This window comes from Salmo salar, chromosome 19 (genome assembly GCF_965601325.2).
Source record: "Salmo salar chromosome 19, fSalSal1, whole genome shotgun sequence".
Lineage (NCBI taxonomy): Eukaryota > Metazoa > Chordata > Actinopteri > Salmoniformes > Salmonidae > Salmo > Salmo salar.
The window spans coordinates 2,289,455-2,313,889 of NC_138309.1; the positions used below are offsets into that span (position 1 = coordinate 2,289,455).

Below are 24,435 nucleotides of genomic sequence, written 5' to 3' on the forward strand. Positions count from 1 at the left end.
CGCACCGCCCCCAAATTCCCAACCAACACGACTCTGCAAACGCGTCTTCTATTAATTTTAATGGGTTGAAGGTTGGAGAAATTGCTTGAGCCGCACGGTCAGATATTCTAGAAAAGTGCTGTTGTGTGGAACTCTACACGCTTTGGACTATGATAAGCATTTCATGTGTATTAAGCATATTTACAGTGCTGTGAAAAAGTACTTGCCCCCTGTCGTGTCTTTGGCTATGCCGGATTAAGTGATATGACATGCTAACTTATAAAATGATTTCTCTGTAATTAATATTACCTGATTAAGCTAATCATGTAAATGTAATTAACTAGAAAGTCGGGGCACCACGGAAGAACGTTTATAGAGCCGTTATCTTCCGAATAAACTCTTAAAATACTTTGTAATATTTTACATCGATAGCAGTCAATATTAACCCTTGTTTTATTTTCAGTCTCATAATGAAAGTTGCAAATTCTTGGTTATCTTCACGAACCCTGGCTAACAAGTTGAATCAGCAATACAAAATTGGGTTCAATTATTTATTTACTAAATACCTAACTAATCACACAGAATTACAAATACACAGAATACAATGATGTCATACAGAAAACGTCCCGGTAGACGGAACAGATATGACGGCTGGTTACACAAAGGAAAGGGGGTTGGGCTTGAATGAAAGAGCGGGAAGATTTAGGAACACAGAAACAGCAGCTATGCTATCGTAAATACATTATCTTATGCATTCTAAATTACCGCCCATTTGGAAAAGGAAAATGCAATAAATATTTACTCTGAGCTGCGCTTCGGTAGATTGGTCGTAGATGCTGGCCGGGTTGGCCAACAGATCTCCCTGTTTTCGGAAGAATGTCAATGGTGGTCCATTGGATACGTGGTGGTATCTTCGTCTGGTTGTTAGACTGGATCCGTCGTCCGTCCTTTCCTAACCCACGTTAGCAGCGGCCGCTGCTAACTCAACGGCTAGGAAGTATCACTTCTGTAGTGAATAAGCTCAAAGTTCATACCATTCGCCACCAAAGCTCACGCCGAGGTTGGCTTAGTTCTGTTCTTGACATGTGTGTCCTTCTAACGTAGAGGCTACAGACCTCACGTACTGGAACCAACTGGTTATCTTTTCGTCAAAGGATTATATAGTGGAGAGGGGGAGGGAGGTGTTTCATCGTTTATAACCCCTGTCTCTTCACAGGGTTGGGCCACTGATCGAGCAGGGCACTTTCCTTATGAAAACCCAAATCTCTCATTCGGAAGATAAAATTACATTTCATCTCCTAACAAACATTTTCAATATCAAACATTTCAATTGCATAACAATTCCATGTGACTCTGATAACTAGAGGGTGTATACTTTCTCAGATACAGTTTATGTCGTCCTGTCATCAGTCATAATGTCTCAGATGACAACCGAACTGACATACATACTCATTACGTTCCCAAGCATATTTCCAACTAGTTTTATTTACAAAATATGTGGTACCTTTCCCCATTTGTTTGATGTTCCCAGACTCTCTATATTTAACACAGGCTATTCAAGTCCTTCAGTAGATTCAGAGAGGGGAAGTGGTAAAAGGTATTTATGGGGGGGGGGGGGGGGGGGGGGGTCATAAACCTTACCCACAGGCCAACGTCATGACAGTCCCCCCATGTTGGGTTCAATCTTGCGATTAACCTGCATGTTATAACCCAACATAAAAATGAACGTGGGTTGTCCTAGTTGTGGATCATCGTTGTGGTCCCCATCTGGTGGTCGACCCGGGTAGGGTGTCTGCAAATGAAGAAATCCGCTCCAAGGCTGGGCAGTTGATGTCCAGTTGGTGGTTGCTATTGCAGTCCCCCCTCTGGTGGTCGACCCGGGTAGGGTCTCTGCAAATGAAGAAGTCCTTTCCATGGCTCGGCAGCGGATGTCCAGATTGGGATCGCCGTTCCGGACCCGTCGTCTGGTCGTCCAGACTGGAATATCTGGGCAGTAACTTAGGCAGATGTTAACAACGCACACACACTCATGAAATATATCATTACATTTCCTCCCAAATGAGCGGCGTTGTGGCACTAACTGATGGTTGTATGGGGGAGTTGTTTATGGCTCTATCACTTTCTATGTGCCGAAGAAAATGAAACAAAATGAATGAAAGCATAAACAAAACATATAGTTATGCCACCTTAATCATCTAATTGGACTGTATTCTATCTACGTCCATGGTCTTGGCAAAATGACCCTATCATGGCATTGTCTAATGTCATATCTAGGGCTTTCCTAATTTGCGGGGTGGCGCTTAGGGTACTATCCTAAGTTGACAACTATATGATAAGTCTACAGCTGTAAGGCACTAGTTTTGGGCAGTCTACAGGATGACCTATGGACTTCTGGTTAGAAACTGGTGAGTGCTGTAGAGTCAAAGGCCTAGAAGTAAATGTTCAACTTTACTAAGGCTGGTATTTTGCTTGGACCCTTAACCTGTTGGGGCTAGGGGGCAGTATTTGCACGGCTGGATAAAAAAATGTACCCGATTTAATCTGGTTACTAATCCTACCCAGTAACTAGAATATGCATATACTTATTATATATGGATAGAAAACACCCTAAAGTTTCTAAAACTGTTTGAATGGTGTCTGTGAGTATAACAGAACTCATTTGGCAGGCAAAACCCTGAGACATTTTCTGACAGGAAGTGGATACCTGATGTGTTGTATTACCTTTAAACCTACGCCATTGAAAAACACAGGGGCTGAGGAATATTTTGGCACTTCCTATTGCTTCCACTAGATGTCACCAGCCTTTACAAAGTGTTTTGAGTCTTCTGGAGGGAGATCTGACCGAACAAGAGCCATGGAACGATGATGGCCCATTAGACACCTGGCGCGCGAGTTCATGTTGGGTACCCTCGTTCCAATACGTTATAAAAGAGAATGCATTCGTCCACCTTGAATATTATTCATGTTCTGGTTAAAAAAGGCCCTAATGATTTATGCTATGACATGTTTGTCCAATGTTTGTCCAATGCTATGACATGTTTGTCCATGTCTGTCCAAAAATGACGCAGAAAAATTAATCCATGCTTTTGTTACTTCTAGGCTGGACTACTGCAATGCTCTACTTTCCGGCTACCCGGATAAAGCACTAAATAAACTTCAGTTAGTGCTAAATACGGCTGCTAGAATCCTGACTAGAACCAAAAAATTTGATCATATTACTCCAGTGTTAGCCTCCCTACACTGGCTTCCTGTTAAGGCAAGGGCTGATTTCAAGGTTTTACTGCTAACCTACAAAGCATTACATGGGCTTGCTCCTACCTATCTTTCCGATTTGGTCCTGCCGTACATACCTACACGTACGCTACGGTCACAAGACGCAGGCCTCCTAATTGTCCCTAGAATTTCTAAGCAAACGGCTGGAGGTAGGGCTTTCTCCTATAGAGCTCCATTTTTATGGAATGGTCTGCCTACCAATGTGAGAGACGCAGACTCAGTCTCAACCTTTAAGTCTTTACTGAAGACTTATCTCTTCAGTAGGTCCTATGATTAAGTATAGTCTGGCCCAGGAGTGTGAAGGTGAACGGAAAGGCTGGAGCAACGAACCGCCCTTGCTGTCTCTGCCTTGCCGGTTCCCCTCTTTCCACTGGGATTCTCTGCCTCTAACCCTTTTACAGAGGCTGAGTCACTGGCCTACTGGTGTTCTTCCATGCCGTCCATGGGAGGGGTGCGTCACTTGAGTGGGTTGAGTCACTGACGTGGTCTTCCTGTCTGGGTTGGCGCCCCCCCCCCCCTTGGGTTGTGCCATGGCGGAGATCGTTGTGGGCTATACTCGGCCTTGTCTTAGGACGGTAAGTTGGTGGTTGGAGACATCCCTCTAGTGGTGTGGGGGCTGTGCTTTGGCAAAGTGGGTGGGGTTATATCCTGCCTGTTTGGCCCTGTCCGGGGGTATCATCGGATGGGGCCACAGTGTCTTCTGATCCCTCCTGTCTCAGCCTCCAGTATTTATGCTGCAGTAGTTTATGTGTCGGGGGGCTAGGGTCAGTCTGTTACATCTGGAGTATTTCTCTTGTCTTATCCGGTGACCTGTGTGTATTTAAATATGCTCTCTCTAATTCTCTCTTTCTCTCTTTCTGTCTTTCTCTCGGAGGACCTGAGCCCTAGGACCATGCCTCAGGACTACCTGGTATGATGACTCCTTGCTGTCCCCAGTCCACCTGGCCGTGCTGCTGCTCCAGTTTAAACTGTTCTGCCTGCGGCTATGGAACCCTGACCTGTTCACCGGACGTGCTTGTTGCACCCTCGACAACTACTATGATTATTATTATTTGACCATGCTGGTCATTTATGAACATTTTAACATTTTAACATTTTGACCATGTTCTGTTATAATATCCACCCTGCACAGCCAGAAGAGGACTGGCCACCCCTCATAGCCTGGTTCCTCTCTAGGTTTCTTCCTAGGTTTTTGGCCTTTCTAGGGAGTTTTTCCTAGGGAGTTTTTCCTAGCCACCGTGCTTCTTTCACATGCTTTGCTTGCTGTTTGGGGTTTTAGGCTGGGTTTCTGTACAGCACTTTGAGAATATCAGCTGATGTACGAAGGGCTATATAAAAATAAATTTGATTTGATTTGATGTTTGAACGAACGTAAATATATTTTTTCCCCTCGTTCATGAAGTGAAGTCCGGCGGGCTTAGATCATGTGCTAACAAGACGGAGATTTTTGGACATAAATGATGAGCTTTTTTGAACAAAACTACATTCGTTATGGACCTGTGATACCTGGAAGTGACATCTGATGAAGAGAATCAAAGGTAATGGATTATTTACATAGTATTTTCGATTTTAGATCTCCCCAACATGACCTCTAGTCTGTATCGCAACGCGTATTTTTCTGGGCGCAGTGCTCAGATTATTGCAAAGTGTGATTTCCCAGTAAGGTTATTTTTAAATCTGGCAAGTTGATTGCGTTCAAGAGATGTAAATCTATAATTCTTTAAATGACAATATAATATTTTACCAATGTTTTCTAATTTTAATTATTTAATTTGTGGTGCTGACTTGACTGCCGGTTATTGGATGGAAACGATTTCCTCAACATCAATGCCATAGTAAAACGCTGTTTTTGGATATAAATATGAACTTGATAGAACTAAAAATGCATGCATTGTCTAACATAATGTCCTAGGAGTGTCATCTGATGGAGATTGTAAAAGGTTAGTGCATCATTTTAGCTGGTTTTATGGTTTTGGTGACCCCGTCTTTGAATTGACAAAACATTACACACAACTCTTGTAAATGTACTGTCCTAACATACTCTAAATTTATGCTTTCGCCGTAAAACCTTTTTGAAATCGTAAAACGTGGTTAGATTAAGGAGATGTTTATCTTTCAAAGGGTGTAAAATAGTTGTATGTTTGAAAAATTTGAATTTTGACATTTATTTGGATTCAAATTTGCCGCTCTTGAAATGCACCTGCTGTTGATGGAGTGCACCACGGGTGGGACGCTTGCGTCCCACCTAGCCCATAGAGGATAAGTGATCCTAGCATAAATCCTAATTGGATGTTCCGTTGTGCATGTGCGTTTATGCTTACACAATCGCGCATGTCAAGGGAAGAAAACCAAGTATCCTGGCAGATTACAACTTGTTCAGAATGAGTCTGACGTAGTCAGGTAATTTTCAGGTCAATGCCTGGAGGTCAGTCAGAATTGGTGTCAAGGGAGTCTGTAGTAGTTTTCTACAAGTCACTGTGTCTTCCACTATTGTAGTGGTAGTAGGTATGAAGTCAATTTCATAGCTATGTTATCCCCGGAGGAGCTAACCTCACGACAGAAGTACTCTAAGTATTAGACCAGTCGTACGTGGTGTGATCATGGTTCATGACTTCTAATAATTTTCTCCTGGACGGAGGGTTCTATTTATTAGTGGCATGTGTTAACCATTGGAAGAGTGCAATGGAGATTCCCTTCCCCGTGTTGCACTCTGAGTGACTCCTATGTCGCTATTATCAATAGCAATTTAACTTGTGAGGTTACTAATCCTCTTACTGAGTGTTGCTGGACTGACTGCGGTATTGGTACTGGTATTCAAGGGGTCCAGTTGTCCTACCGATTTATTCTGAAATATTATCTACCGGAACACATGATTGGAGCATATTACTAGTTGTATTGTAGTTGAACCTACACATGGCAAGGAATGATTATTGTTGCCATTTGTTTTGGAGGTGGACAAGTCCATTGGACTTCCTTTACGACCAGTGTGGTACACCTCAGTACTATCTTAGACGTGTTCTAAGATAATCCCCGTCTAGGGGCCTGTCTGCTCCTCACTGTTCTCATGGGGAGTTTACAACTAGATTTGATTTATGCTCTGGCGGCCTCGTACGGTGTTGTCCGTAGTCTCGACCCCCCCACCGGCCTCGATGAGGCTCATCATGGGTCTGGGCTACTATTCCCCCCCTTTGTGTCTCGGGACCCCCCCACCAGCGGGTGGTGTTGGTGTCCGAGGCGCAAACGAAAAGGTCGGACCCTATGTACGAGTTGTCAGTGGCCGCGTTATTATGAGAATGGCTGTAACTTTTCAACCAAATCTCCTGGTGTTTGTGCTTCAACACCCTCAGTGGCTGTTGAGGTCTGTCAGTCACCACCGCGTCCGCGTGTGGCAACCTTTTCAGTACCTGCAAACTGAGACGAGGATATCGGTCTGTGATATCGCAAAGTGTTTCACCAGTGGGAGTCATCGGGTCAGTTGCTGGACTGACGCCATTAGTGTCATTGTAAGGGGTGACAGTCCCCAACAAAGCAGAAGGTGTATCATCGGAAGCAGAGTGTACTCTGCGCATCAATGTTTTTCTTGCTGAGATGGCCGCAGTGCTTGCGGAAGTGTCCAAAGGGCAAGAGAAGTTCATCTCAACTATCGTATTGCACGACTGCAAGGAGGAGGGAAGTTGCTTATTCACAGAGACAGCTGGCCCGAAATCATGAAAAGAATGGTCAATCAGGTTGGCTGATGGAATGTGTCGAGATATCGTAATATCTCCTTGGATCGGATTCTGCACCAAGAGGTTTCTAAACGTCTTTTCCCAAAGGGGTGCTTTCGACAGATACCCCTCGTGAATGACTGCATTGCAGCTAGCGTTAGGGGAAGACAGTGTGGTCAGTGGAGAAGGCACTGTGGCCTGTGACCATACCTGGTTGGTTTTCCAATCCATCAATGGGAGTAACCGATCCATCAAGTCTGCTCCAAGTAGCAGGGTTACAGTTTCGAGGCTGGTAACATACACAGGGTGAACGAGCGATACGTCCTGGAAGTGTAGTTTCAGCATGACTCAATGTGAGAGGCGAGGTAGTCTGAGTGACCCCTCGAAGTGTAGTGTCGCATCGTTCCACTTTTAACCAAAGCCCTTTTTAGATCATCAAACAATGTTTGAGAGATGAGTGATATTGTCGCACCCGAATCAATTAGCGCATGACAAGCTAAGCAGTCCTCCAGGACTGTTTCCAGGTATGGCCGTTTAGATTCGTGGTTAGTGGACATATTCCCCACAAAGTGGAGTGGTCGTTCGCAACGACGTGATGTGCCATGTCTGTTCAAGATGGAAGCAGATTGACTTTTCCGATTTTGAGTGAGCTTGGCTTTAACGAAGCGTTTAACCTTTTTCTTCGCAACTTTTGTATCAGAGTCTATAGACAGAGCCCGGGGCTTGTTTCTTGATGGATAGGGTCTTGAATGAGAGCGGGAGAAATTTGAACTTTAACGTCCTTGCTATGGGTGTTAATTCCTGCGGACCTGGTGTCCGGTAATTCCCCGTCTAGTCCTTGTGACTTATCTTTTACCCTTTTCTCAAATTGTTCTCGCTTAAGTTCTTCCCGTAGTGGGACTTCTGGAGAACATTGGTCTACGTTTTGATCGTCCTTCAACCCTTTGTTACCCTTGTGCTCTGACACTTTTTGTGGGTTGGGTGCAGGAACGTAGCGAACGGGTCGATTGTAGCGGTAGTCATGCTGATGGCTACGTACTTTACAGTTATTTTGACCGCGGAGGTTATTGGAATCATGGTTTCGAGGTAGAAACTGTTGTTGTGCGTCATCTCTCGACGCTCCAATACCTGATAATGCACCCTCTAACTGGAGTGAGTGCTCCTGGTTAAACTTCAAAACTGAGTGGTCAGGGCTCTTAGTGTTGTGAACTTTTGATGCCTCAAAAGCTGTGCTTGCAAGCTCTCTGAGTTGTAAGATAGGCAAGCCAACGTGGGCTGCAGGGCCCAAGTAGGTAATGAAGGTGGGATACATGTTCGACAGAAACATTTGTTTGAATGGTAACAGCTCTTCCATTCCTGTTTCCGTGAGTAGGCCAAAGTAAGCTGAACGAAGCCTATGATAGAAAGCTTGTGGGTGTTCGTTCCGAGCTTGTTTGACCGTGTTAGCCAGTGAGCGATCGTGTTTGCGAGTCGCAGAACCACTGAATTCTAATTTCAAAGCTGTGGCAAGTTTAGCGTCGTCATTTAGCACGTGTTGCTGTTGTAGGCGAATGAACCTCGTCACGTGTCTATTCGACATTCGCTTCAACAGGTAAACCCTGTCAGAACCCGTAGCATTCGGGTAGCCACCCAACGCGTCCTCTATGTCAGCTAGGAACGTCTCAGTATCGTTTGGCTGACCTGGAACGGGGTCAAAGGTGGGGAAATTCTTGACGAGTTTGTCAAGGTATTCCGCGCCAAGCGGGCGGAGAGGGTTGGCTTCATCCTGTGGAGAAATTGGGGCCGACAGGCCAAGAGGAGAAGCCAAGCTTTGGCTTTGTTGGCCAAGAGGCTCCATATTACTCAGTGCCGAATGGCCAAGAGGAGAAGACTGAGGGACACATGATGGAGGCAATGTCTGAAACCTATCGTCTTCACTCCTTTGAGTACCGGACTCCGGTTGCTTGGATGGGTAGTCATGCTGTAGAGCGTGACCATTCTGGACTTCCTCCAGATGGTACCTAAGGGTGGTCTTCTGCTGCATTGCAGAGTCCACTTGAGCGCTTAGAGTACCAATTTTGGACACGTGAGCGTCACACCTGCTCCTTTCGGTCTCAAACTTATCTGTCATGGTTTGCAGATAGAGGTCTCGAGTACGGAGCGAGAGATTCAGTGATGAGATTTCCTCTGCTTGCTTAGAAATCAATATTTCCATCCTCATCACCTGAGTTCTCTCATCATTCATTTGGTCAGCGACTTCAATAAGTTCTGCTGATTTGTCATCCAACTTAGTCATTGTGTTCATCAACTGATCGTCTTTGGTCTGCAGAATTTGGAGTAGAACATTGTTACCTTGAGTAACGTTCAACAAAACGCCTGCATGTTATCGAATTGCGTGCTCCTGTTTGTAGATAACTCAACAGATTTATCTAGTTTGGCGTGGACTACCTCGTATTTAGTTTTGGCTAAATCGAGTTGTTCCTGCAGATGACGATTTTGTTGCAGAGTTTGTGCTCGTTCATCGTCATAAGTATTTGCAATTACTTTTAATTGTTCCGATTTCAAACGCAGTTCCTCGACTAGCAGAATGTTTTCATTTCCTGCTTTTGTCAATAGTTGCTCAGTTCTCTCCACCTGTGCCCTCATGTTAGCCATGTCTTGCACGTGCTTCAGCTGTGCACTGTGGTATTGGACCGATGCCAACCTTTGATGGCAATACATAAGTGCTAAAGTGGAGAGAACAGTCACAAAGCCTGTATTTGATGGTTGATTTTGGAGAGCGTTCGCAATTTCGGCTGTTGTTTTTCTAATGGCATAATTAGGGTTGGTATCACTGCTGAGGTCAGAGATCAATCCTTTTATGGGTGGAGGTTCACTAATTAGCGGAGGAGTGGTGACCACCTCCTTTGGTAGCTTGCACATTATTAGAAAAATTTAGAGGAAAAATTTTCCTATTTTTTTTTTCAATGTTTGGGTTTGGAATTCATTGGAAGCTGCAAAGACAAGTTTAATCTATTTATAGATGTTGACGAACCATCAGTACTGTACCAGTAATGTGGAAGTTGGACGTGAATGAATTTGCAAAAGCAAATTTAATTAATTAAATCAATGCCAATGATTAATCCTACCTGGGTAGGCTATCTGGGTATTAAACTTGAATTAACCTGAGAGGTTGCTTCATCCAGGTTAATATGGGAAGTTTAAAAGTGTCTCATTTGATTGCAAGAACATTAAGGTATGTTCAACAATTTAACTTATTAAATTGAATGAGATGATAACCCATACAATCTCCATTGATTGGATATCATAAGTGTAAACAGTAGATTAAATGTTGGGAGCACTTCCCACTATGGTACACTTCTTCCTTGGGCAGAAGCCACATGGGATTCCCGCGGGGGCGGGACTTCTGTCAGTACTGGATTACTGAATGGGTTTTGCAAAAACCAAATTTTACTGATTGATCAATTTTAATGATAAATCAAACCTGTATAGGCTATTTGGGATTTAAACTTGAATTAACCTGAGAGGTTTATTCATCTAGGTTAATGTGGAAAAAGATTACAATGACTCATTTAGAAAACTAATCAATTTGGATATTATTTAAACTTGAGAATGTAAATCTGGCAATTTCACTTATTAGTTCAATTGAATAAGACATCGATATCCGTCTGGATATCACGAGTAACGACTTGAGTGTCACCTGACTAATTATTCTGGAAGGAAAGTACTGGTGACTCTTCAAAGGTCCCTGCTGGCACACGCTGAAATCAAACGGAAGTACCCAGGGCAGGACTTTCGTTCCGCAAGTCGGATGACTTACAATGTGGCACAAAACAAAATGGCTGTTTTCCCTTTTTGTTAGCTTAGCATCTCGAGCAAGCTAATGCTACTTTATGCCTGAAAAATGCTCAACATAGGATTCCCTTGGCAAGGGAAAGGTTTTACTTATAACGTATTATGTTCAAACCCTTTTCGGCGATGTTTTAACCGGAACTCGCGGGAAACAACGAACTGCACCGTGGTCTACTCGCATCGAAACGCGAGAGACAGAGAGATACTTATCGCTGGTCAAGCTAATCTCTCCTAAATTTCAATCGGCTGGCTCTTTGTCCTCGCTCGAGAAATTAATGACCTAGCCAACACGCGTCTGAAACGCGAGAGGCAGAAATACTTAGCGTTTGGCCAAACGCGCCATTTCTCAGATAGCTTTATCAGCCATCATACATACATGTATAGTTTATGCTACCCACTGACTACGTCAGAGCACAACACGGAGGCGATTCTCCAGAGCACACACGCACCAATAATTCCAGTCTACAATTCCCATAATGTATATAATCAACTTGGTATATTATGTAATCTGCTTTTCAATTTTATATAGGCTGAATCAAAATGAAAGCTTCATCCTATTTTAGATTCCTCGCACGGGGGCTCCATTATTATCGAAATTACCCAAACGTGCGGCCTAGTTTTAGAGTCCACACAGGGTGCGCCAAAAATGTCTGTTCAGACCCTTTTCGGCGACATTGAACAATGTTAAATTCTTAGGAAGCAGAGTATACTCTGCTAACAAGTGGAGAAGGCACTGTAAAATTGGGTTTAATTATTTATTTACTAAATACCTAACTAATCACACAGAATTACAAATACACAGAATACAATGATGTCATACAGAAAACTTCCTAGTGGACGGAACCTGTATGAAAGCTAGTTACACAAAGGAAAGGGGGTTGGGCTTGAATGAAAGAGCGGGAAGATTTAGGAACACAGAAACAGCAGCTATGCTATCGTAAATACATTATCTTATGCATTCTAAATTACCGCCCATTTGGAAAAGGAAAATGCAATAAATATTTACTCTGAGCTGCGCTTCGGTAGATTGGTCGTAGATGCTGGCCGGGTTGGCCAACAGATCTCCCTGTTTTCGGAAGAATGTCAATGGTGGTCCATTGGATACGTGGTGGTATCTTCGTCTGGTTGTTAGACTGGATCCGTCGTCCGTCCTTTCCTAACCCACGTTAGCAGCGGCCGCTGCTAACTCAACGGCTAGGAAGTATCACTTTTGTAGTGAATAAGCTCAAAGTTCATACCATTCGCCACCAAAGCTCACGCCGAGGTTGGCTTAGTTCTGTTCTTGACATGTGTGTCCTTCTAACGTAGAGGCTGCAGACCTCACGTACTGGAACCAACTGGTTATCTTTTCGTCAAAGGATTATATAGTGGAGAGGGGGAGGGAGGTGTTTCATCGTTTATAACCCCTGTCTCTTCACAGGGTTGGGCCACTGATCGAGCAGGGCACTTTCCTTATGAAAACCCAAATCTCTCATTCGGAAGCTAAAATTACATTTCATCTCCTAACAAACATTTTCAATATCAAACATTTCAATTGCATAACAATTCCATGTGACTCTGATAACTAGAGGGTGTATACTTTCTCAGATACAGTTTATGTCGTCCTGTCGTCCTGTCATCAGTCATAATGTCTCAGATGACAACCGAACTGACATACATACTCATTACGTTCCCAAGCATATTTCCAACTGGTTTTATTAACAAAATATGTGGTACCTTTCCCCATTTGTTTGATGTTCCCAGACTCTATATTTAACACAGGCTATTCAAGTCCTTCAGTAGATTCAGAGAGGGGAAGTGGTAAAAGGTATTTATGGGGGGGGGGGGGGGGGTCATAAACTTTACCCACAGGCCAACGTCATGACACCCCTTTCTAATTTTCTCTACTTTTGCATATGTTTGATACTACAGTAAATGTTATCAGATCTTCAACCAAAACCTAATATTAGATAAATGGAACCTGAGTGAACAAATAACACAACAATTACATACTTATTTCAATTATTACATAAACAAAGTTACAGTTGAAGTCGGAAGTTTACATACACCTTAGCCAAATACATTTAAACTCAGTTTTTCACAATACCTTACATTTAATCCTAGTAAAAATTCCCTGTCTTAGGTCAGTTAGGATCACCACTTTATTTTAACAATGTGAAATGTCAGAATAATAGTAGAGAATGATTTATTTCAGCTTTTATTTCTTTCATCGCATTCCCAGTGGGTCAGAAGTTTACATACACTCAATTAGTATTTGGTAGCATTGCCTTTAAATTGTTTAACTTGGGTCAAACGTTTTGGGTAGCCTTCCACAAGCTTCCCACAATAAGTTGTGTGAACTTTGGCCCATTCCTCCTGACAGAGCTGGTGTAACTGAGTCAGGTTTGTAGGCCTCCTTGCTCGTATACGCTTTTTCAGTTCTGCCCACAAATGTTCTATAGGACTGAGGTCAGGGCTTTGTGATGGCCACTCCAATAGCTTGACTTTGTTGTCCTTAAGCTATTTTGCCACAACTTTGGAAGTATGCTTGGGTTTCATTGTCCATTTGGAAGACCCATTTGCGACCAAGCTTTAACTTCCTGACTGATGTCTTGAGATGTTGCTTCAATATATCCACATAATTTTCCTCCCTCATGATGGCATCTATTTTGTGAAGTGCACCAGATCCTCCTGCAGCAAAGCACCCCCACAACATGATGCTGCCACCCCCGTGCTTCACGGTTGGGATGGTGTTCTTCAGCTTGCAAGCCTCCCCCTTTTTCCTCCAAACATAATGATGGTCATTATGGACAAACAGTTCTATTTTTGTTTCATCAGACCAGAGGACATGTTTCCTCCAGAATCTTCACAAGGTCCTTTTCTGTTGTTTTGGGATTGATTTGCACTTTTCGCACCAAAGTAGGTTCGTTCATCTCTAGGAGACAGAACGCGTCTCCTTCCTGAGCGGTATGACAGCCGCGTGGTCCCATGGTGTTTATACTTGCATACTATTGTTTGTTCAGTTGAACGTGGCATCTTCAGGCGTTTGGAAATTGCTCCCAAGGATGAACCAGACTTGTGGAGGTCTATAATTTTTTTCTGAGGTCTTGGCTATATTTTGATTTTCCAATGAGGTCAAGCAAAGAGGCACTGAGTTTGAAGGTAGGCCTTGACATACATCCACAGGTACACCTCAAATTGACTGAAATGATGTCAATTAGCCTGTCAGAAGCTTCTAAAGCCATGACATAATTTTCAGGAATTTTCCAAGCTGTTTAAAGGCACAGTCAACTTAGTGTATGTAAACTTCTGACCCTCTGGAATTGTGATACAGTGAATTATAAGTTTAATAATCTGTCTGTAAACAATTGATGGAAAAATTACTTGTGTCATGCATAAAGTAGATGTCCTAACCGACTTGCCAAAACTATAGTTTGTTAACAAGAAATTTGTGGAGTGCTTGATAAACAAGTTTTAATGACTCCAACCTAAGTGTATGTTAACTTCTGACTTCAACTGTATGTAACACCCAATGCCCCTGTGTGAAAAAGTAATTGGCCTCTTACACTCAATAACTGGTTGTGCCACGTTCAGCTGCAATGACTCCAACCAAACACTTCCTGTAGTTGTTGATCAGTCTCTCACATCGCTGTGGAGAAATGTTGGCCTACTCTTCCATGCAGAACTTATTTAACTCAGCGACATTTCTGGGATATCAAGCATGAACTGCTCGTTTCAAGTCCTGCCACAACATTTCAATTGGGATTAGGTCTGGACTTTGACTAGGCCATTCCAAATGTCTAATTTGTGTTTTGTTAGCCATTTTCATACAGACTTGATTTTGTGTTTTGGATCATTTTCTTGCTGCATGACCCAGCTGCGCTTCAGCTTCAGCTCATAGATGGATAGCCTGACATTCTCCTGTATAATTCTCTGATACAGAGCAGTATTCATGGTTCCTTCTATTAAGGCAAGTTGTGCAAGCCTGAGGCTGCAAAGCATCCCCAAACCATCACACTACCACCACCATGCTTGACAATGGGTACAAGGTTCTTACTGTGGAATACATTGTTTGGTTTTCGCCAGGCATAATGGGACCCATGTCACCCAAAAAGATATGCAGTGCATTCGGAAAGTATTCAGACCCCTTGACTTTTTCCACATTTTGTAACGTTGCAGCCTCATTGCAAAATTGATTTTAAAATACACCTACTCATTCAAGGGGTTTTCTTTATTTGTACTATTTTCTACATTGTTGAATAATAGTGAAGACATCAAAACTATGAAATAACACATATGGAGTCATGTAGTAAGATTTTAGATTCTTCAAAGTAGCCACCCTTTGCCTTGACAGTTTTGCACACTCTTGGCATTCTCTCAACCAGCTTCACCTGGAATGCTTTTCCAACAGTTTTGAAGGAGTTCCCACATATGCGGAGCACTTGTTGGCTGCTTTTCCTTCCCTCTGTGGTCCAACTCATCCCAAACCATCTCAATTGGGTTGAGGTTGGGTGATCGTGGAGGCCAGGTCATCTGATGCAGCACTCCATCACTCTCCTTCTTGGTCAAATAGCCCTTACACAGCCTGGAGGTGTGTTTGGTCATTGTCCTGTTGAAAAACAAATGATAGTCCCACTAAGCCCAAACCAGATGGGTTGGCATATCGCTGCAGAATGCTGTGGTAGCCATGCTGGTTAAGTGTGCCTTGAATTCTAAATAAATCACTGACAGTGTCACCAGCAAAGCACCCCAACACCCTCACTCCTCCCCCAACATGCTTCACGGTGGGAACCACAGATGCAGAGATCATCCGTTCAACTCTGCGTCTCACGAAGACACGGCGGTTGGAACCAAAAATCTCAAATTTTGCCTCATCAGACCAAAGGACAGATTTCCACCAGTCTAATGTCCATTGCTCGTGTTTCTCATGCAAGTCTCTTCTTATTATTGGTGTCCTTTAGTAGTGGTTTCTTTGCAGCAATTCGACCATGAAGGCCTGATTCATGCAGTCTCCTCTGAACAGTTGATGTTGAGATGTGTCTATTACTTCAACTCTGAAGCATTTATTTGGACTGCAATTTCTGAGGCTGGTAACTCTAATTAATTTATCCTTTGCAGCAGAGGTAACTCTGGGTCTTACTTTCATTGTGGCGGTCCTCATGAGAGCCAGTTTCATCATAGTGCTTAATGGCTTTTGCAACTGCACTTGAAGAAACTTTAAAAGTTCTTGATATTTTCCGGATTGACTGACCTTCATGTCTTAAAGTAATGATGGACTGTTATTTATCTTTGCTTATTTGAGCTGTTCTTGCCATACTATGGACTTGGTCTTTTACCAAATAGGGCTATCTTCTTTATACCACCCCTACCTTGTCACAACACAACGGATTGGCTGAAACGCATTAAGGAAAGAAATTCCACAAATTAACTTTTAACAAGGCACACCTGTTAATTGAAATGCATTCCAGGTGACTACCTCATGAAGCTGGTTGAGAGAATGCCAAGAGTGTGCAAAGCTGTCATCAAGGCAAAGGGTGGCTACTTTGAAAAATCTCAAATTTAAAATAGATTTTGATTTGTTTAACACTTTTTTGGTTACTACATGATTCCATATGTTTTATTTCATAGTTTTGATGTCTTCACTATTATTCTACAATGTAGAAAAAATAAAAAAAAATTAAGAAACACCCTGGAATGAGTAGGTGTGTCCAAACCTTTGACTGGCACTGTATATCTCATCAATCTACATACAATACCCATTAATGACAAAGCGAAAACAGGTTTTTAGAAATGTTTTCTAATTTGGCCTTACTGAGGAGCTCAGTGACATTCAACGTGGCACTGTCATTGAATGCCACCTTTCCAACAAGTCAGTTTGTCAAACTTCTGAGTTTTGGTTGAAGATCTGATAACATTCAGTATCAAAAATATGCTAAAATAGAGAAAATCAGAAAATGGGCAAATACTTTTTCATGGCACTGTATATCACCTTATGTGCTATGTATAATCCTTTATCATGCACGACATAACATTAACAAGAGGATATCTACTCATAGGAAGTGTCACCACAAATCCCTACAAAATGTATAAATAGTAAATACAATGCACCAAAACCTTTCTAAATAGTTTAATTTGTGTTGTCAGAAAGGCTTGGCGGGAGACTTCCAACTCACCTTAGCTTTCCCGTTGACTAGCACTCTGAGGTTCCCTGGGTAGTCGGTGTTCCGGATGTCCAGGTCGTGAGGCGACACGTACAGCTTCCTGTTCCCTGGGCCGAAGAACTGCATCTCCGTCAGCCCCACCTGGCACCTGTTCCCCCAGTTACTCAGGATCTCCATGGTGACGTACACGGTGGGTGGTGCCTCCACCGAGACCCGCCTCCTCTGGCAACAACAGAACTTCACGAGTCAAGCCAACCATCACTTCATAAAGTACATCATAGAAATAGAACACTATTACATCTCCCTTTGTGTGTGTGTGTTTGGTGTTTTCGTGTGTGTCTCTCGCTCTCTCTCTCTATATTTAACCTTCACTGTCTGTCTCACCTAGTTACTCACCGGTGGTTTGCTATTATCCGTCTTCACTGTCTGAGGGATTTCAAAGTTTGTGCCTGCCTCTAGTTTCTCCAACGCCTTTAGTAGTCTCTGTTGTTGCCTGAAAGAAAACGATTACTCATCAATTCTTTCACCACATCAATAGTCTTTGACCTTGCTCTTGGTGATTATCTATGGAAATGTATGCACGGTCACTGACAGTTATTGAAGACTCCCTACAGCTTTGTTGACTAAACCTGCTTCAAGGTCAGAGAGGTTAGGTTATCACTAACACGTTTCTGATCGTTAGAGAGCCTCGATCGGAGGTATACAATTACTGGTGCTCTGGCGCCGCCCATCCAAGACATTACCACAGGTTTTGTACTGTACATGGTGTTATTATGCCAGCATAGTACACAAGCATGACGGAGTTAGTTATGCCAGTGTCTTTCTAAACTGTCACCAGTCAAGACGATGTCGGGCCACTTCCCGATACGCATACCTAGCATACCTTATAGATGATTTCATTCTCTGTAGTATGCTATTGTGGATACTATTGGAACATAGCCATTCAATGTTTTTTTCCTTTGTGACAGTCAAGGATAGTCAAGAGATTAGTATAGACCCGGATCATGAGATTAGTATAGACCCGGATTTGACACCCCTGGTACAGACTTAGATAGTAACTTAGATTTCTGTCCTTATTCCTCTCTATATGCATAGAGTGTAGTGACAGCAGTATGTAACGTTGCAGTACACTACCTGGGACCCATGAGGGTGACTCTCTGCATGGCTCTGGTCACCCCACTTTCATATTTGTCATCATCGTCGTCACGCAGCGAGCCGTTCATCATCTGGTATCCCATCACCTGTGGATGTACAATGGAGGAGCACAATGGAGTTAGACCTAGAAAGGATAATAGCCTAACTAGATTTAACTAAATGTAGAAAAGATTAGAAAATAAGAGAGACAGGGATAGGCTAGACTGTAAAACATCAATCACTACAGCAGACAGGTCACAAGAAGATAACACAACCCACTAGTTGACCCAGCACAGCACACTCTGGTTGTGCCCATAGAAATATCATTACATTCATTCATTCTATGGTTGTTATCTGTCCTACCGGGGTGCGGCTGAAGGCCCTGGGCTCGTGGCTCTGCAGTGGGCTGTTCTCTCTCTGCAGGGCCTGGAGTACCCTGCACGCCGTCTCCTCCGAGTCGCGCTCCTCTTGGGAGGCCTTCCTTGCTGCAGACAGGGGGCGCTCTACATGATTCCACAGCCCTGAGAGAGCGAGTGGGGGCAGAGAGCGAGAGCGAGAGAGAGAGAGAGAGAGAGAGAGAGAGAGGGGGGAGGGTAAGAGAGAGAGAGAGAGGGAAAGAAAGAAAGAGAGTCATACTCTTGAAACACAGTTCAGGGACCATTGTACACTTGACTGTTGTTTACTATGCAACAGCTATTTTCTAATAAGGCTTCTTAGGTTTACGAATGACATGAATACAGGGCAGAACATACGTTGAGGATCTCTACCATCCCTGCACTCTTTTGAAGAGGGCCTGTCCAGAGTTTTGCTCTTCACCAGCAGAGGCTTGGTGGGTATGTAGGTCTCCAGGTTGTCTTTCCTCTTGGCCGACAGCGAACGCTCGATCTTATGGCCTGCAACATAATGGAAAAAAGGTAAAGAAAGCTCAAAGAATAGGGACAATCTGAAGCAAATACCAGGCTCAATAAAATCTCTAAAGTGCCGTCCACTACTTGTCTCCTTCCTTTCAACTGCAATGATATAAAAGATCTGGTGGGTAACTCCTCAGTAGGCAGCCACCATATTACTTTCACCTATCCTTTCATTTCAGATCAGCGCAAATGAAGGGGGGGACAAGGAAAGGTAGCCACTATAGTTGATTGTTAAGATGCACCCCTGGCTGAATAACATTACAGGATATACAGGATACAGGATATCCTGTATATCGTAATCCATACAGGATATCGTAATCCATGTTGTTGGAGTACCTTTAGGAGAGGGCCCAAAGTCCAGCACTATAAGGTCTGCAGGGTCGTGAAGGCAGCCTTTGGGCCCAGTGGCTCGCGGATGGTTTGTGTTAGTAGATGTTTTATTGGAGGAGGAAGGAGGCAGACATAACTCTTCCAGGCTCTCCGTGCTCTCCTCCCTCTCAATCTGCTCCTCCACCCACTCCTCGTCTGACTCCTCCCCCGCCGACCCCCGGCTGCCACTGCTCCGCCGCATGCTCACCTCCAGGCTCTGTCGAAGCACCTGAGTGCCAAAAAACACCAGGGGTATGTTCAATTGAGTTGAAATGGTAATGAAAAGTACATGCATTTCCTCCTCTGTTTCAAAATGTTTTCATCCCGTTTTGTGACCAAATGAACACTACTCAGCTCTCACCCTCACGTCACTGCATTGTATGTAACACTAACCACAAACAAGGTTAACACTGAGCTATAACGCAAGTTGAAGAAACAGGGCAGTTCTACATTTTACGTGCCATGATTTATATCGCTCTGAAGGGGGGTGTCTGCTTGACGTAAAAGGAAATGAAAAATGTTGTAAATTAACACTAAAATCAGCGCACTCCGGATAGAAATCTATGATTTACAGCGACATATAATCTGGTGAAGATGCTGTATTTCTTGCACTTTGGTTGCCCGAATCAGTGTCTTGGACACTATCTTAGGGAGAGAGAAGAGGAAAAAAGAGGGAGAGAGAGAAGAGGAGAGAAAAAAACAGCTGATCTCTCACCTTGACCTCGTTAATGTTGAGTAGGACACGTTCGCTTTGATGTTCAGGCTCCGCCTGGCTACCTCCTCGGCCATCAGCCCTGGAGCCAAACGAACGTGACACCTTACAGGATTCTTGCCGGGAGTGGGGACTATGAGGAGAGCGTGGACTCGACCGCTGGAGAGGAATAGGGTGAATACAGAGCAGAGTGAGATACAATCATGCAAACCCAGACTGACAGCTGCATTTGACACATACAGATACTGGCACACACCATTGAAATGTGGCAAAGAACAGCAAACCCCCACGCACGCATGAGCCTGATGGGCATTGTTTTCTTCCTACTTTACCTCCATCTCTATGGTGTCGTAGGGTTCAAAGTCTTATCCGCAAACAGGGTCCTTGTTCTGTTCGAATATTGATCGAGTTCTGCAAAGATGAAAATAGAAAACACAATATTATTCACAACACAAACAGTACATTCTATTCCATTTGTGTGGAAATGTCTATGATCTATGTCTATGATCATTGATTTGTTCACTAGATCTATCCAACCATACATCAGGGTTAGGCTGTGTAAAGACCATTAGAAATAGAATGACTAGATTATATTTCTATTGTGTAGACTAGAATGGCTGTACCTGAACCCATTCTCTCCTCTGCACTTTTCCTGGGGCAGTGCGACTCCTCTTCCTGCTGTTCACCTCCAGATTGTGGATTTCCTCCTCTGCTAGTTGCGAACCCCTTCTGGAGGCATCTGGTGATGAGTCAGAGGCAGAGAGCGCAAAATCACTGCACATAAGCAGTCAAGTCCGCCGTCAAATGAAGAGCAGAGGTTCCATAGCACAGATGGTTCCATAGCGCACAGAGGGGGGAAAATGGGCACCGGTTATAACTGTCACTATCATTTATTCAGCGGCCGAGGGCATAGGATTCATATCATGCTAACTGAGGGCTGAGGTGGTGTTCTGCTGGTAACATGCCACAAGGACGCTACGAAGATTAGTTTAGTCATAAAGTATTTATAAAAAGGGACATAATCTACAATAGCCTAACAAGGATTTAGTATTGTAGCAAAGATGGTTTGTAGTCTATACTCAGTCCTGCATGCTGTGTACCAGCCATGTATGTAGCTCTCAGAGCGGGCGGTGGCGAGGTGATAGACTTTTGGTTGGGTCTCTTGGTCTGCTAGCTAGTGTTAGCATTAGCCCCATTCAGATAGATGGAGAAGCCCTGCTCCAGACAATCTAGCTCAATCTCCTTTGGCTCTTTAGTTTTCAGTCTCTTTAATATCCTATGGGTTGAAGGTCAAAGGGTTATCATCACTAGGAAATAAACACTGGCTGGTTTATGAATCTTTGAAAATTAGATGAAAAAAAAAACACATTTTAAGTCTGTTTTCATGTTTTTTGTATGCATGTGAGAGAGCATAATATTATATATGCAAGCAAGTCAAACGAGCGGAGCTTAATCCCTAGAAACCAAATTGCCCTCATAGTTTGCGTGTCTGTGTCACTCATACATAATTTGTGTCACTCAATATCTCAGCACAAGGACCTAATCAAAGTCTACCTTATCTATAAATGTAAGTATTAGACTACTGACAGTCAGCTACTGTGTCCTCTAAGTGTAACTGGAGCTACCTCTCCTAATAAGTCATTTGCCCTACACTTCACCTGTTTTTGTGCTGAAGGGCGATTAAATATTCATTCAGTGTCTCTTTGGCAGCCGAGCCATGCTTCCCTCCTTGGCACCTCTGGCTCTCCTTCATAGATAGGTAAACAACAACAGGAAGCCGTGTCAAAGAGAAAAGCCACGCGTCAGCCATTTCAGGAACACGCACAGTATCACAATACACTAGGTCATGCTCCAGTGATTCCAATAGCTCTTTACGCTCGTACCCGTATACGGGTCGAAAATGGCAGATTTGGCACTGATAAAACACCTACATTGGAACACAGTGGCTGTACAGTAACATGCTATACATGACATCAGAGCACAGGCTCTGCGCTTCCCAGCGCTGTATGGGTTTTGACTGACAGCAGTTCTGAACTTGAGAACCTTGGGCGACAAGAAGTTGCCCCATCCTTCCCGCTCATTGGGCAACATTTGCAAATTTTTTGTTGTCTGAGTGAGGGAAATGCTGTAAATTAAGAGGAATATGTATTTTGAAAGATGAGACGTTGAGGATTATAATAAATACCGCTTTAATGTCATACAAGCAAGCCAAACACTCATGAGTCCAAATGAGCACTTGACATTTCCATATCATAAAACTCATGTTATATACAGTGTCAACGTTTAAGATCACTATATTTAATGTAATTACAAGATGACATGGTGTCATACCCAGAATGAGCCTGTTTGTCTATTGTGAAGAAAATTCCAAGCAGTCCAAGCACACAGGTTTAACCGGCTACAAAAAGGGGTTACAGAAGCCACCATTTTCCCTAATACTTATTCAAGAAGCCTGAATTGTCAGAGTCTCATGAGGCCTGAACTGTCAGAGGGAACCATAACCTTCTTTAACTTGGTTATGCTCACTGACACGCTGCCACTACAGCCCAAGTCCATGGACCCCATGGTTCCAAGTTGAGGTCGACCGATTAATCGGCATGGCCGAGTTTTCATAACAATCGGTAATCGGCATGTTTGGACGCCGATTATGGCATTGCATTCCATGAGGAAACTGCGTGGCAGGCTGACCACCTGTTACGCGAGTGCAGCAAGGAGCCAAGGTAAGTTGCTAGCTAGCATTAAACTTATCTTATAAAAAACAAATCAGTCTTCACATAATCATTAGTTAACTACACATACTTGATGATACTACTAGGTTAACTAGCTTGTCCTGCGTTGCATATAATCAATGCGGTGCCTGTTAATTTATCGAATCCCAGCCTACTTCTTCAAACGGGTGATGATTTAACAAAGGCGCATTCGCGAAAAAAAGCACAATCGTTGCACGAATGTACTTAACCATAAACATCTTTTGCCTTAAAGTCAATACACAGAAGTATCTTTTTTTTGTTAAAAGAAATTCATGTTAGTGGGCAATATTAACTAGGGAAATTGTGTCACTTCTCTTGCGTTCATTGCACGCAGAGTATATGCAACAGTTTGGGCCACCTGGCTTGTTGCGAACTAATTTGCCAGAATTTTACATAACATAGAAGGTTATGCAATGTAACAGGAATATTTAGACTTAGGGATGCCACCCGTTAGATAATACGGAACCGTTCCGTATTTTTCACTGAAAGAATAAATGTTTTGTTGTCGAAATGATAGTTTCTGGATTTGACCATATTAATGACCAAAGGCTCGTATTTCTGTGTGTATTATATTATAATTAAGTCTATGATTTGATATTTGATCTGACTGAGCGGTGGTAGGCAGCAGCAGGCTCGTAAGCATTCATTCAAACTTTACTGCGTTTGCCAGCAGCTCTTAGCAATGCTTAATCACAGAGCTGTTTATGACTTCAAACCTATCAACTCCTGAGATTAGGCTGGCAATACTAAAGTGCCTATTAGAACATCCAAAAGTCAAAAGGTATATGAAATACAAATGGTATAGAGAGAAATAGTAGATGCGCATAATTCCTATAATAACTGCACCCTAATATTTCTTTACTGTGAATATTGAAGAACAGGGAATATTGAACCACCAGCTTTCATATGTTCCCATGTTCTGAGCAAGGAACTTAAACGTTAGCTTTTTTACATGGCACATATTGCACTTTTACTTTCTTCTCTAACACTGTGTTTTTGCATTATTTAAACCAATTTGAGCATGTTTCATTATTTATTTGAGACTAAATAGATTTTATTTATGTATTATATTAAGTTAAACACTTATTTTATTGCTCATTCAGTATTGTTGTGACTGTCATTATTTCAAATATATATATATAAAAATCGTCTGATTAATCAGTATCGGCTTTTTTTGTTCCTCCAATAATCGGTATAGGCGTTGAAAAATCATAATCGTTCGACCTCTATTATGAATGTATCCAGAGTATTTTCAGATTTCGTTATCAACAAATGCAGAAAAAGTACAGTAAATGTAAAATGCACATAAAATCAACAGTGTAATGTTTGGATTGATTCTTGTCAAGTGAACTGTTGGTCAAATAATTTTCCAATAATGTCGAAACTGTTCCCTTTCAATTGCTACCATGGTTATACATATACTTTGTATATTTCTTCTGTAAGAAACATTTACATTTAGCCCTATCCATAAAAGCCAATTCCCACGAGTGTAAAGGGTTAAGAAGTGATACTAGAGTCTTGAATCAAGCTGAATCATTAACCCTGCTTATTTTCATAGACTAGATGGACTACTTCATAGCCTGACACCGCGATTGCATAAAGGAGTTCTGTATCTATAATTCTTAAAAG

General features: G+C 42.8%; 1 protein-coding gene across 2 annotated transcripts in view; it reads right to left on the minus strand.

The window, feature by feature from the left end:
- LOC106578280 (katanin-interacting protein) overlaps window positions 1-24,435 on the minus strand; it is a 61,704-nt gene that overhangs the window by 22,884 nt on the left and 14,385 nt on the right. For both annotated transcript variants that reach the window (XM_045701969.2, XM_045701967.2), the window contains exons 3-11: window positions 20,680-20,795; window positions 20,389-20,467; window positions 20,060-20,215; window positions 19,312-19,573; window positions 18,817-18,957; window positions 18,428-18,585; window positions 18,065-18,171; window positions 17,327-17,423; window positions 16,943-17,152 (exon numbers count right to left, since the gene is read on the minus strand). In XM_045701969.2, the coding sequence (XP_045557925.2) occupies window positions 16,943-17,152; window positions 17,327-17,423; window positions 18,065-18,171; window positions 18,428-18,585; window positions 18,817-18,957; window positions 19,312-19,573; window positions 20,060-20,215; window positions 20,389-20,394 (1,137 nt within the window). In that variant the 5' untranslated portion in view covers window positions 20,395-20,467; window positions 20,680-20,795. The remainder of the gene's footprint in view (window positions 1-16,942; window positions 17,153-17,326; window positions 17,424-18,064; window positions 18,172-18,427; window positions 18,586-18,816; window positions 18,958-19,311; window positions 19,574-20,059; window positions 20,216-20,388; window positions 20,468-20,679; window positions 20,796-24,435) is intronic.